This window comes from Mizuhopecten yessoensis, unplaced genomic scaffold (genome assembly GCF_002113885.1).
Source record: "Mizuhopecten yessoensis strain PY_sf001 unplaced genomic scaffold, ASM211388v2 scaffold10225, whole genome shotgun sequence".
Lineage (NCBI taxonomy): Eukaryota > Metazoa > Mollusca > Bivalvia > Pectinida > Pectinidae > Mizuhopecten > Mizuhopecten yessoensis.
In genome coordinates, this window is record NW_018408440.1 from 654,879 (window position 1) to 669,504 (window position 14,626).

A 14,626-nucleotide genomic window follows, 5' to 3' on the forward strand; every position below is an offset into this window, starting at 1 on the left:
AAATTAATTTACAAGAGATTGAATAACATCAAAAGGATCTGATTCTACAATAAAATAAAGCCTCTGTTTGACACTTTTTCTCCCATTTTATATTGTAGGCCAGAACACCTGATGGACGCTGGATTCTCCGCACCAGAGGTACCACAGTACACTAATGTAGAGAGCTGGCTGATCTCAATCAAAATGGAGAAATACATTGACAATTTTCTTCAGGCAGGTTATCGTACTATGGACCAGGTCGCGACGATAACTCCTAAGGACCTAGAGGTCACGTTACAAATCACGCTAATAGGTCACCAGAAGAAAATCATGAACTCAGTACAAACATTACGTGTGCAAATGTATGGACTACAGTTTCCACAGATGTCCGATGGATTCCTTGTATAGCATCGACTGTTCATGATCACGACAGCTTTTGTGTGTGTGTGTCTGAAGTCTCGTGTCATTGTGTGTTACTGACATTGCCACGTTTGTGTCCGTCACATTGAGATGGAGCCTACTCCTGTTGGCATGGAAACAATGGTACCATGTCATTGACAAATCCGCTTTTTAAAACCATCAAAACTTGCAGTGGCTCAAAGGTGGCGCTGTGAGTTGTCGACCAATGGAAGCCTTGTGTGTGCTTAGGTTGTAGGTGGAGAAGAAAGTAATTGCTTACAAACTAAAACTGCCTAAAGGTACAGTACAAACAAATGGATAACTCCAATCGCACGTACAGACATCGTTGTGTCAGCTTGTACAGACAACACCAAGGTGAAGGTGAGAAGTGTCAGTGTCAAGGTCGTATTCCCATTACCTGTGTGTTGATGTGTCTCCAGAGGAGGTTTCTCATGTGTCTGCTTCATTTTGTATATTCATCAGGCTTCGCTGTGATTGGTTGACTGACTGGAGATTACCGTAGTTGCAAATAATTTCGGCCAATTGGATTCATGTAGACTTGTTTGACAATTGATAATATATGCTGTCACCCGAGGAAAAGTTTGTGTGTGAGGAACAACATTGTGTGATTATATTACATTATTGGCATGACTTACATATTCAGCCGTCAGAATAAGATTGGATGGGGTGAACATTCATTTTAATTCAGTCACGTTTTTGGTGAAATTTCGAAGAAAATTTAATTGGGGAATCTATTGATCCAAATATGCAACATTTCCTATGATAGAGTGAGAGTATGATGGCAGTGAGAGGGTTTCAGTGTGATATATATGACCACTGAGTTTTAACTAAATAACATGACAGTTTCGCCATGGTAGACATGGAGCCAGTATAACTGGCATATATCACATGACTGTCACATGACATGTGAAAAATATTACATGCCTGTCATGATTTGTGAACTGTATTTATGTGCTCCTATAGGTGAGTGGCTTGTTGTATTCCATATGGGGTGTGCTCTGGGTAGACTCTCCACAGATCACTAGTGTCCTGATCAGCTCGGCTGTTTTAGTCCTGTACTGAACACTTAAACTTCAGTACTGTTTATACTTACTTTAGATTTTATTACAATGCCAAATTTACTGATGAAAATATCGATCTGTTTAGAATCTACCCAAAGCAGTTTAAAACTATTGTGTATATACTTTTGACATATTTATTGTGATATTCCGAACATTTTGTATACAACCCCCCGTCACATTACCTCATTTAATTGTAGTTTAATAGGGGTCTCTGTGATTTTTCATTTTCACCGATGACACTCAGTTGCTAATTTGTTCAGTATATATTTGCCTTGTGTCTCACTAAATGGTAGATCTGCTGCTAAAGTAGTTTGCTTCATTGTTAAGCTTATTTTCTTGGCAACTGGCCAAGACTCGCTCGACACTATTTCTGTTTCAGTGTGATCACTAGCGACACCTACAATAAACTCATGACGGGGAATAATAGCAATTTTTGTTGTGTTCATTTTAGTTGTTGACGCTGCTTTAGATGGTTTTTGTTTTATGTTTTAAAATTAGCACTAGAGGTTCTTTACTTACCTGAATAAAAAAGTGAAATAAGTATCTCATAGAAATGGCTCTCGGTACATTAAGTGGACCTAATCATTATTACAGTCTTATAATTGATTTCATACTTCAATAAAGTGAGTGAAATTTTGGTGCTGTTTTATTTCAAAATTCCCATTACACTAGATTGACCTGATCATTATTTTAGGCTTAGAAATAGATTTCTTACTTTAGTAAAATGATTTCAATTTTGGTGCTGTTTTATTCCAAATTTTGATTTTAACATGAATATCCTCAAGTTTTCCATTTGGCAGATAAACACCCAACACAACACTGTATCAAATGGTGTTGCTAGTTTGAGCCAATAAACTACAACCTTCATTCACTGGCTGTGATAATATTCTAAGCCAAGCCATTACAATATCTGCTCCATGCTCTCGCCATTGTATTATCCTAGACAAGCTACTACAGTACAGCCTCAATCACTTACCACTTTAGTGCTTGACGGTTTTCTCCTTTGCACTTTTTTACTGCAAGTGAAATATTTTAGTGAAATATTTTTTTAAGTTATGATTTATTTCATGTATTCGTTGTAACTGAAATTCCCACCAATGATAAACCACATTGACAGCAAACACATCAGCTACTGTATGAAGATAAAAAATTAAACTTGAATGACAGAGCAGAATTTTTGATGTCTGATTTGTTTCTAGTTTTCTACCGGGTTGAGTTGGCGGGGTTTCACTGTGTGTTGTAGCTGTATAGAGTGTGTGTCCAGATGTACACTGAGACAGGTAGGACCACAGGCACAAATAAGACAATGACCGTGTGAACATGTGTTACTCTATCTCACCAGTTATATATCAATATTTTTGTAAATAGATTCACAGACATTGCTTGCAGAAAAGTCTAGATATTGGGCATGAAAGACTGTACATATATGTTGTCAGAGGTGGAAATCAGACAAGTGAAAATTCATTAAGGTCATCACTACAAGTGACATTTATATCTAGATCATTGGTCATGAGATCATACATATCTCAAGGTCATTGGTCATGAGGTCATGCGTTTCTCAAGGTTAGTGATCATGAGGTCCTATGTACATCAAGATAAATGATCAAAAGGTCACATATATCTCAAGGTCAGTGATCATAAGGTCACATAATCTCAAGGTCAGTGATCATGAAGTCACATATAATCTCAAGGTCAGTGATCAAGTCACATATAATCTCAAGGTCAGTGATCATGAAGTCACATATAATCTTAAGGTCAGTGATCATAAGGTCACATAATCTCAAGGTCAGTGATCATAAGGTCATATAATCTCAAGGTCAGTGATCATGAATTTACATGTATTAAGTAAGTGATGTCGGTGTAGGAGAATGTCCTACTCTGTCCAAGCGTACCCATCACATGCCTTACTTCATTGTGGAAAGTGCTGTTATGCATTGTCTTCATTAGTGACAGAGATGCTGATGGGTGTGAGGATAGCCAGTGTATGTATATCAAACTCCCGCTGCCACGATCCTCTGTAACCTGGTTTGATAACTCATCATATCAAGAAGTGAGGAAGGCATAATGATGATAAAATTTCGCCAAAAGAATTTATGTAAAAATAGTTTATACATGTATGTCTCATAATCTTTGTGAACCATGCTTGTTACAACTTGCATATTGTGAAATGTCCACCTTTTTGGTACAGTATTAATAGTTATAGACGCCATACCAGTTATCTCATTCACCCCTACAGTTGGAAACTGGACTTGCCAAGTCTTTGATTTGGTAAGGTTCCACTGCGACTTTAGGGGTGAATGGGTTAACAAAGATAACACTGTTCAATGTGTGCAGTTTGTACTACCATTGTCTTTGTCCTCTTTACTCCCACCAGCATCTCTAATCACCTGTCACACTGCGAGAACGCCATCACACAAATCAACTGTAGTAAGAAAATGTGTTTCAGTAAGATATGTAAATATGTGTTTATAAAACAGCCTGTATATATATACGCAAAAGTTACATATGTTGGTGTGCAGATCAGTAAAGGCCAACTGCACTTGTGCATAATGTGGTCGACAAAACGCTTTATGTGAACAAGTACATATTTGCAAGTGTGCGTAGATATGTATGTAAATGTTAGGTGTGTGTGTATGTGTAGATGTTAGGTGTGTGTGTGTGTGTAGATGTTAGGTGTGTGTGTATGTAGATGTTAGATATGTCTGTAGATGTGTGTGTATGTGTAGATGTGTATGTAGATATTAGATGTGTGTGTATGTGTAGGCGTGTGAGAGTATAGGAATGTCTTTATGTGGGTATACACTGTATTTGTTCATCAGATGTACATATGTTTTTTGACCAGATTTATGGGTTTTTTACTCTCATTGAAACACCTTTTTGTGTTTTATCTTGACATGAATGTGCTCTTAATAAAACAATTGTAAAACTCATTCAAGCTTCCATTAAAATAAAGTTCCCAATAAGACGGGAGTTGAGGTTTTACCGTTGCTCTCTGCCTTAAATGCGTTTATTTTTACTCTGTTGTTACCTGTTAGTGATTGGGATCCTTTGATGGGGTCAAACTGCATTTGTTGAAGTTTTGGTTTTTGATTTCAGTGTATCACTGACATGTTTTTTAACTTTCCTGTTTTAGATTTGATCTCCACAAACTTCTTATAGTCCCAAGTATGTTCTTAATTAAATTGTTTCGAAAATCAATTTTTGGGATAAAATGTTATGAAAATCAATTTTAGAAAAAGAAAAATTGATTGATTCCAATTATTTTAGTGCTTGTTTTAACAATTTCTGAAAGTTTTCGCTTATCTGTCAATCAGATTTATTGTCAGTACTATCATTTCCATCTAAATTGAGTTCAATCTATTTTCAATGAAGTAATTTTTCTTTTATTGGACAAAAGTGTTGTAATATGATTGATGAGAGGATGAAAGTGTGGTCAAGTTCTGGAGCGTCTGTGTGGACGTCCAGGAGAGTTTGTGGTGTGTTCTGTAGCGTCTGTGTGGACGTCCAGGAGAGTTTGTGGTGTGTTCTGGAGCGTCTGTGTGGACGTCCAGGAGAGTTTGTGGTGTGTTCTGGAGCGTCTGTGTGGACGTCCAGGAGAGTTTGTGGTGTGTTCTGGAGCGTCTGTGTGGACGTCCAGGAGAGTTTGTGGTGTGTTCTGGAGCGTCTGTGTGGACGTCCAGGAGAGTTTGTGGTGTGTTCTGGAGCGTCTGTGTGGACGTCCAGGAGAGTTTGTGGTGTGTTCTGGAGCGTCTGTGTGGACGTCCAGGAGAGTTTGTGGTGTGTTCTGGAGCGTCTGTGTGGACGTCCAGGAGAGTTTGTGGTGTGTTCTGGAGCGTCTGTGTGGACGTCCAGGAGAGTTTGTGGTGTGTTCTGGAGCGTCTGTGTGGACGTCCAGGAGAGTTTGTGGTGTGTTCTGCAGCGTCTGTGTGGACGTCCAGGAGAGTTTGTGGTGTGTTAGATGTGCAACCAATACAATTCCATATTGATGACAATAAACATAAATTTGTTGACCACATTTATATCACCTTCAATAAAGATAAATTGAACCATTTACAATTATGTGTTTGTGCTGCTTTTTTGGGACAAAACAGTGAGGGGCATAACTCTGCTGCTTTTTGAGTTGAAATAATCTGTGGACATAACTCAATAAAGGGGGGCATAACTCTGCTGTTTTGTGGGATGACATGATGATGGGCTATCCTAACTCTGCTGTTTTGTGTGGTGACGCTATGCGGGGCTATCCTAACTCTGCTGTTTTGTGGGATGACACTATGAGGGGGCTATCCTAACTCTGCTGTTTTGTGGGATGACGCTATGAGGGGCTATCCTAACTCTGCTGTTTTGTGGGATGACACTATGAGGGGCTATCCTAACTCTGCTGTTTTGTGGGATGACACTATGAGGGGCTATCCTAACTCTGCTGTTTTGTGGGATGACACTATGAGGGGCTATCCTAACTCTGCTGTTTTGTGGGATGACACTATGAGGGGCTATCCTAACTCTGCTGTTTTGTGGGATGACACTATGAGGGGCTATCCTAACTCTGCTGTTTTGTGGGATGACACTATGAGGGGCTATCCTAACTCTGCTGTTTTGTGGGATGACACTATGAGGGGCTATCCTAACTCTGCTGTTTTGTGGGATGACACTATGAGGGGCTATCCTAACTCTGCTGTTTTGTGGGATGACACTATGAGGGGCTATCCTAACTCTGCTGTTTTGTGGGATGACACTATGAGGGGCTATCCTAACTCTGCTGTTTTGTGGGATGACACTATGAGGGGCTATCCTAACTCTGCTGTTTTGTGGGATGACACTATGAGGGGCTATCCTAACTCTGCTGTTTTGTGGGATGACACTATGAGGGGCTATCCTAACTCTGCTGTTTTGTGGGATGACACTATGAGGGGCTATCCTAACTCTGCTGTTTTGTGGGATGACACTATGAGGGGCTATCCTAACTCTGCTGTTTTGTGGGATGACACTATGAGGGGCTATCCTAACTCTGCTGTTTTGTGGGATGACACTATGAGGGGCTATCCTAACTCTGCTGTTTTGTGGGATGACACTATGAGGGGCTATCCTAACTCTGCTGTTTTGTGGGATGACACTATGAGGGGCTATCCTAACTCTGCTGTTTTGTGGGATGACACTATGAGGGGCTATCCTAACTCTGCTGTTTTGTGGGATGACACTATGAGGGGCTATCCTAACTCTGCTGTTTTGTGGGATGACACTATGAGGGGCTATCCTAACTCTGCTGTTTTGTGGGATGACACTATGAGGGGCTATCCTAACTCTGCTGTTTTGTGGGATGACACTATGAGGGGCTATCCTAACTCTGCTGTTTTGTGGGATGACACTATGAGGGGCTATCCTAACTCTGCTGTTTTGTGGGATGACACTATGAGGGGCTATCCTAACTCTGCTGTTTTGTGGGATGACACTATGAGGGGCTATCCTAACTCTGCTGTTTTGTGGGATGACACTATGAGGGGCTATCCTAACTCTGCTGTTTTGTGGGATGACACTATGAGGGGCTATCCTAACTCTGCTGTTTTGTGGGATGACACTATGAGGGGCTATCCTAACTCTGCTGTTTTGTGGGATGACACTATGAGGGGCTATCCTAACTCTGCTGTTTTGTGGGATGACACTATGAGGGGCTATCCTAACTCTGCTGTTTTGTGGGATGACACTATGAGGGGCTATCCTAACTCTGCTGTTTTGTGGGATGACACTATGAGGGGCTATCCTAACTCTGCTGTTTTGTGGGATGACACTATGAGGGGCTATCCTAACTCTGCTGTTTTGTGGGATGACACTATGAGGGGCTATCCTAACTCTGCTGTTTTGTGGGATGACACTATGAGGGGCTATCCTAACTCTGCTGTTTTGTGGGATGACACTATGAGGGGCTATCCTAACTCTGCTGTTTTGTGGGATGACACTATGAGGGGCTATCCTAACTCTGCTGTTTTGTGGGATGACACTATGAGGGGCTATCCTAACTCTGCTGTTTTGTGGGATGACACTATGAGGGGCTATCCTAACTCTGCTGTTTTGTGGGATGACACTATGAGGGGCTATCCTAACTCTGCTGTTTTGTGGGATGACACTATGAGGGGCTATCCTAACTCTGCTGTTTTGTGGGATGACACTATGAGGGGCTATCCTAACTCTGCTGTTTTGTGGGATGACACTATGAGGGGCTATCCTAACTCTGCTGTTTTGTGGGATGACACTATGAGGGGCTATCCTAACTCTGCTGTTTTGTGGGATGACACTATGAGGGGCTATCCTAACTCTGCTGTTTTGTGGGATGACACTATGAGGGGCTATCCTAACTCTGCTGTTTTGTGGGATGACACTATGAGGGGCTATCCTAACTCTGCTGTTTTGTGGGATGACACTATGAGGGGCTATCCTAACTCTGCTGTTTTGTGGGATGACACTATGAGGGGCTATCCTAACTCTGCTGTTTTGTGGGATGACACTATGAGGGGCTATCCTAACTCTGCTGTTTTGTGGGATGACACTATGAGGGGCTATCCTAACTCTGCTGTTTTGTGGGATGACACTATGAGGGGCTATCCTAACTCTGCTGTTTTGTGGGATGACACTATGAGGGGCTATCCTAACTCTGCTGTTTTGTGGGATGACACTATGAGGGGCTATCCTAACTCTGCTGTTTTGTGGGATGACACTATGAGGGGCTATCCTAACTCTGCTGTTTTGTGGGATGACACTATGAGGGGCTATCCTAACTCTGCTGTTTTGTGGGATGACACTATGAGGGGCTATCCTAACTCTGCTGTTTTGTGGGATGACACTATGAGGGGCTATCCTAACTCTGCTGTTTTGTGGGATGACACTATGAGGGGCTATCCTAACTCTGCTGTTTTGTGGGATGACACTATGAGGGGCTATCCTAACTCTGCTGTTTTGTGGGATGACACTATGAGGGGCTATCCTAACTCTGCTGTTTTGTGGGATGACACTATGAGGGGCTATCCTAACTCTGCTGTTTTGTGGGATGACACTATGAGGGGCTATCCTAACTCTGCTGTTTTGTGGGATGACACTATGAGGGGCTATCCTAACTCTGCTGTTTTGTGGGATGACACTATGAGGGGCTATCCTAACTCTGCTGTTTTGTGGGATGACACTATGAGGGGCTATCCTAACTCTGCTGTTTTGTGGGATGACACTATGAGGGGCTATCCTAACTCTGCTGTTTTGTGGGATGACACTATGAGGGGCTATCCTAACTCTGCTGTTTTGTGGGATGACACTATGAGGGGCTATCCTAACTCTGCTGTTTTGTGGGATGACACTATGAGGGGCTATCCTAACTCTGCTGTTTTGTGGGATGACACTATGAGGGGCTATCCTAACTCTGCTGTTTTGTGGGATGACACTATGAGGGGCTATCCTAACTCTGCTGTTTTGTGGGATGACACTATGAGGGGCTATCCTAACTCTGCTGTTTTGTGGGATGACACTATGAGGGGCTATCCTAACTCTGCTGTTTTGTGGGATGACACTATGAGGGGCTATCCTAACTCTGCTGTTTTGTGGGATGACACTATGAGGGGCTATCCTAACTGTGCTGTTTTGTGGGATGACACTATTAGGGGCTATCCTAACTGTGCTGTTTTGTGGGTTGATGCTATGAGGGGCTATCCTAACTCTGTGCTGTTTGTGGGATGACACTATGCGGGGCTATCCTAACTGTGCTGTTTTGTGGGATGACACTATGAGGGGCTATCATGTGAGAAGGGATAAAAAAACAATGCATGTTACAAAAGATGAGATGACAACTTGACATTTGCTAATAAACAGTGTTGTATATCCTTATTGCAGTCACTCTAGCATCTGTGAACCAGACCAGTATCTGTAAACATTTACGATGTTAAACTACCAAAGGTAAAGCAAAAAGTTTGTTATGCATGATCCATGCTAGGTACGTCGACCAATCAAGTAGCTTGTCAGAATGTTTGTCGTTCCAGATCTACATTTACAAAAAGTCTGCAGTATCCAGCCTGTTCATGTACCAATATTTAAATAGACCAAAGAGTGAATAAATACTTCACCCTCTACATAATACCATTACTGTCATATCTTAAAGTCCTACTTTACACGAAAATGTCCAGACTAACAAGGTTCCACTGTACACACAAAGTGTCTAGACTAGCAAGGTTTCACTGTACACACAAAGTGTCTAGACTAACAAGGTTCCACTTTACACACAAAGTGTCTCGACTTACAAGGTTCAACTGTACACAATGTGTCCAGACTAACAAAGTTCCACTGTACACAATGTGTCCAGACAAACAAGGTTCCATGTACACACAAAGTGTCTAGACTAACAAAGTTCCACTTTACACACGAACTGTCTCAACTCACAAGGTTCCACTGTACACACAAAGTGTCTCGACATACAAGGTTCAAATATACACAATGTGTCCAGACTAACAAAGTTCCACTGTACACAATGTGTCCAGACTAACAAGGTTCCATTGAACACACAAAGTGTCTAGACTAACAAAGTTCCACTGTACACACGAACTGTCTCAACTCACAAGGTTTCACTGTACACACAAAATGTCCAGACTAACAAGGTTCCACTGTACACACAAAGTGTCTAGACTAGCAAGGTTTCACTGTATACACAAAGTGTCTAGACTAACAAGGTTCCACTTTACACACAAAGTGTCTCGACTTACAAGGTTCAACTGTACACAATGTGTCCAGACTAACAAAGTTCCATTGTACACAATGTGTCCAGACAAACAAGGTTCCATGTACACACAAAGTGTCTAGACTAACAAAGTTCCACTGTACACACGAACTGTCTAAAATCACAAGGTTCCACTGTACACACAAAGTGTCTCGACTTACAAGGTTCAACTGTACACACAAAGTGGCTAGACTAACAAAGTTCCATTGTACCCAATGTGCCCAGCCAAACAAGGTTCCATGTACACACACAGTGTCTAGACTAACAAAGGTCCACTTTACACACGAACTGTCTCAACTCACAAGGTTTCACTGTACACACAAAGTGTCTAGACTAACAAGGTTCAACTGTACACACAAAGTGTCTAGACTAACAAGGTTCCACTGTACACACAAAGTGTCCAGACTAATAAGGTTCCACTTTACACACAAAGTGTCTAGACTAACAAGGTTCCACTGTACACAAAAAGTGTCTAGACTAACAAAGTTCCACTGTAACACAAAATGTCTAGACTAACAAAGTTCCACTGTACACACAATGTGTCCAGACTACCAAGGTTCCACTGTACACACAAAGTGTCTAGACTAACAAAGTTCCACTGTACACACAAAGTGTCTAGACTAACACTGTTCAACTGTACACAATGTGTCTAGACTACCAAGGTTCCACTGTACACACAATGTGTCCAGACTAACAAGGTTCCACTGTACACACAAAGTGTCTAGACTAACAAAGTGCCACTCTACACACAAAGTGTCCAGACTAACAAGGTTCCATTGAACACACAAAGTGTCTAGACTAACAAGGTTCAACTGTAAACACAACGTGTCTAGACTAACAAGGTTCCACTTTACACACAAAGTGTCCAGACTACCAAGGTTCCACTGTACACACAACGTGTCTAGACTGACAGCTGTACGCACGAAGAGTCTGCACTTACTGCTGTACGCATTAAATGTCTTGGCTAACAAAGTTTACCTGGCCACACTAAGTGTTTGTGCTTACAAAGTTCCACTTTAAACATAAAGTGTCCAAACCAGCCAACGAGATTCCACTACACGATGTCATGACTAACAAGGTTTCAATGTACAGACAAAATGGGCAGAACAAGGAGGTTCCATTTACCTGTGAAACATGTTTTTATTTAATCGGTACAGTTGCAACATGCAAACAATTTCAGAGAGACGCGAACGCAGCATTTAACCTTTTATAAATGTACGTGGACGACGTTGGTCTCCACCAATGCTGACAAATCTTTACTTGCGTTTCAATAAAGATCAAGCACCTGTTTCTAAGATATTTCTTTTACAAAAAAATCACAAACTGTGTACAATAGTGCACATGTCCTACTGTTTCTGAAACCAAAGCACGCAGTATAAGACGGTGCGTTTACAAAGAACACAAGTGTTGGATCTGATCAAATGTGTTTTGTGACACATTTTATAGCAGGGAGGGCTGTGAGACGATGCACCGTTACGTGGTAAAGCAATGCACAATAAAAATAGCCAATCTGCACTGTTAGAGAAAATAAACTGAAAAACAGCGACAATGGGAGCGAGTCGTATTTTACAGTTAGTGAATCTCAAATGTGTACGAGGTTAATATAGGCAACTAGAACAGCACATGTCAATAATAAAGAGACTCGAGAGTGGGGATGCCAGACCCAAGGTACGTTAAGAACAAGGATTCCTGCTGGCGTTACAAAACAAGCTGTAATGGTGTTACGTCGTAAAACACACGTATCTGGCTCCCAACCACGCACACACCGGCACATAGAAAAAATAAAGTCACTCACAAATGCAATTTAATGATAGAAACGTTTTATTTTAAAACTCAGCTATTTAAAGAAATACAACAGTTAACACATAGCCAACATCCCAATGAGCTACTGCCACATTGTTTTTCCTCTGAATTGCCAGTAAGGATACTTACTATAAATGTATTCCCTGACAAAATACATATCCACCCATCGTTAGTTTCGCCTTTCACCATGAAAATCTAATACGAGTATATGAATAACTGTAGTCATATGTATAAGTGGAGAGTACCGAAAAAGGATCACCAATACCTCAGTATTCATTCATTGAAAATTCAGAGTATGAATTACAAAGGTACATTCATTTACAAACGAAAATACACCCAGAACGTGGGATATTTACAGAACATTCTGACGTCATGAATTAGCGTTTCAATTTTTGTGTCAATTTCAATATCTTTCGCTTCAATTACACAAAATTTTGCTTGCATATTAACGTCTGACAACGATTTTTGAATGTCTATAAATACAAATACATCTTTTGTGTGAGTTAATTCCCAATGTTCAACGAGGCCTGCAGGCACCATTTTCAAACGGCGTAATAAAAGTCATTTTCTTCAGCCATTTGAATTACCTACACATTCTGACGCTATACCATTGTAAAAAGTGAACTGTTGACATAAGGTTTAATGTAAGTGTGCGATATGGTCCCATCGTCTCCGTATAACTACAAATGTTCAATACCGACGAAAAGCCCTTAACTATTTAGGGCTAAAAGATTTCCGTGTGGACGGCAACATCTTAACTTACCCATCGCACGTCTATGACGTTCCCCTCTGATTAGAAATCAATAACCGGTTTTAGTATTATTCTCTTATTCAACACTAAAATTCACATAAAATTTCTCTTCGTTATTATGTTGAATTGTTTTGTTTTTTCCTGATGAGGTGATATGAAATAACATGGATACACATCAAGCAATGGTTATCCGCTAGTTTTATGGTCGAAGGGAAGCAACTCTAAAACAATCGTAAAAAGTCTGCTGAGTAAAGGCTTGGTAATAGAAACTTATGAACAGATGTACAATTGTGAAATAGTAACTTACCATTTTTTTCATTTATATCTTTATGAGTACTTACGATTCATTTGCTTATAAGTAATTATGTAAAATCGTATCATTCATCTTAACATTTTTGATGGTACGAAATATAGTATAAAAAAAGTATTTAGAATTGACTTAATAGATTGACTTAACGGATTCTTATAATGCATGTCCTTTGCTATGGTTGAAAAACATTTTCATTCCCCATAAGAGACAATACTTGTTAAAAAGGAGATATGAAATATAAAAACTAAAAATTTGTCAACAATGCAGTGAAACCTGATAAAACACAATAAAATCACCTCAATCAGGAAAAATATTGCCGAAGTGAACACCTCTGCTGACTTTGACATCTCTGTCATGACTGCTGACATTTCATTTGATGGGGAACCATTGACAAAGCTCTCACCAACAACCCAGGACGAGTTGCGCAACATTATCATGACCTCGCAATCGAAGTCCTGTGAGCTTGATCCACTGCCTACAGACCTTATAAAGCAATGTCTTGAGGCACTGCTTCCGTTGATTACCGCAATCATGAACAAATCATTGGCTGAGTCAAAGGTTCCATTATGTTTCAAAAAGGCACATGTCAGACCATTGTAAAAGAAGCCAGGAATGGACAAGGAGGAGTTGAAAAACTACCGCCCAGTTTAAAATCTCCCTTTTCTGCCTAAGATCTTGGAGACGGTTGTATCCTGGCGTTTAGAGATTCATCTCCATGCAAACAGTCTCCATGACAACATGCAATCGGCCTACCGCATGGGACACTCTACTGAGACGGCCCTCCTACGTGTACATAATGATATAGCTTCTGCATTGGATAACAAGTGCAGAACGGTGCTTGCCATGCTGGACTTGTCAGCTGCATTTGACGTTAGGACCACGAAAATATTGTATTAACTCCAACCCGATTGGAGAGATTTGTCATCGCCATAGGCTTCGCGATCATTGCTATGCCGATGACACACATATTTACATGGTCATCAAACCACAGGACAGTTGGAATACAGTCTCAGAAAGTCTGGAAGCTTGTCTGACAGCTATCAGTATATGGATGAACGCCAACATGTTTAACCTCAATCAAGACGGAACTTATCGTCTTTTCCCCAAAGTGTCAGCAAACAATTGCTCTCCAGCTCAAGGTCGGTGCCAGAACTATCGACACTGTTCCAGCTGTTAAAAACCTTGGGGTATACTTTGATAGTTCACTGAACATGGAGACACAGGTGAACGCTATTGCCAAATCCTGTTACTACCAGATCAGGAACATCAGCTGTATTCGGAAATATAACTGCAGATGCATGCAAAATTTTGGTGCATTTACTTGTTACCTCTCGGTTGGAATATGGTAACGCCCTGCTCTGTGGTATATCTGACAAACTAACTAGTCGTCTGCAGAGGGTCCATAACACTGCAGCACGGCTAGTTACTCGTACTCGAAATAGAGAGCACATCACACATGTGCTTTATTCGTTGCACTGGTTACCTATACGATACAGGTCGCAGTACAAAATTCTGGTGTACACATTTAAGGCACTGAATGGAACAGCTCCTCGGTACCT

General features: G+C 40.9%; 1 protein-coding gene across 8 annotated transcripts in view; it reads left to right on the forward strand.

Moving 5' to 3' along the window:
* Positions 1 to 5,516, forward strand: part of LOC110459792 (ephrin type-B receptor 1-B-like) — a 143,725-nt gene extending 138,209 nt beyond the window's left edge. For 7 of the 8 annotated variants that reach the window (XM_021512235.1, XM_021512239.1, XM_021512236.1 and 4 more), the window contains one exon: positions 99 to 5,516. In XM_021512235.1, the coding sequence (XP_021367910.1) occupies positions 99 to 387 (289 nt within the window). In that variant the 3' untranslated portion in view covers positions 388 to 5,516. The remainder of the gene's footprint in view (positions 1 to 98) is intronic. The other variant, XR_002463932.1, reaches the window with a different exon arrangement.
* The last annotated feature ends 9,110 nt before the right edge of the window (positions 5,517 to 14,626 follow it).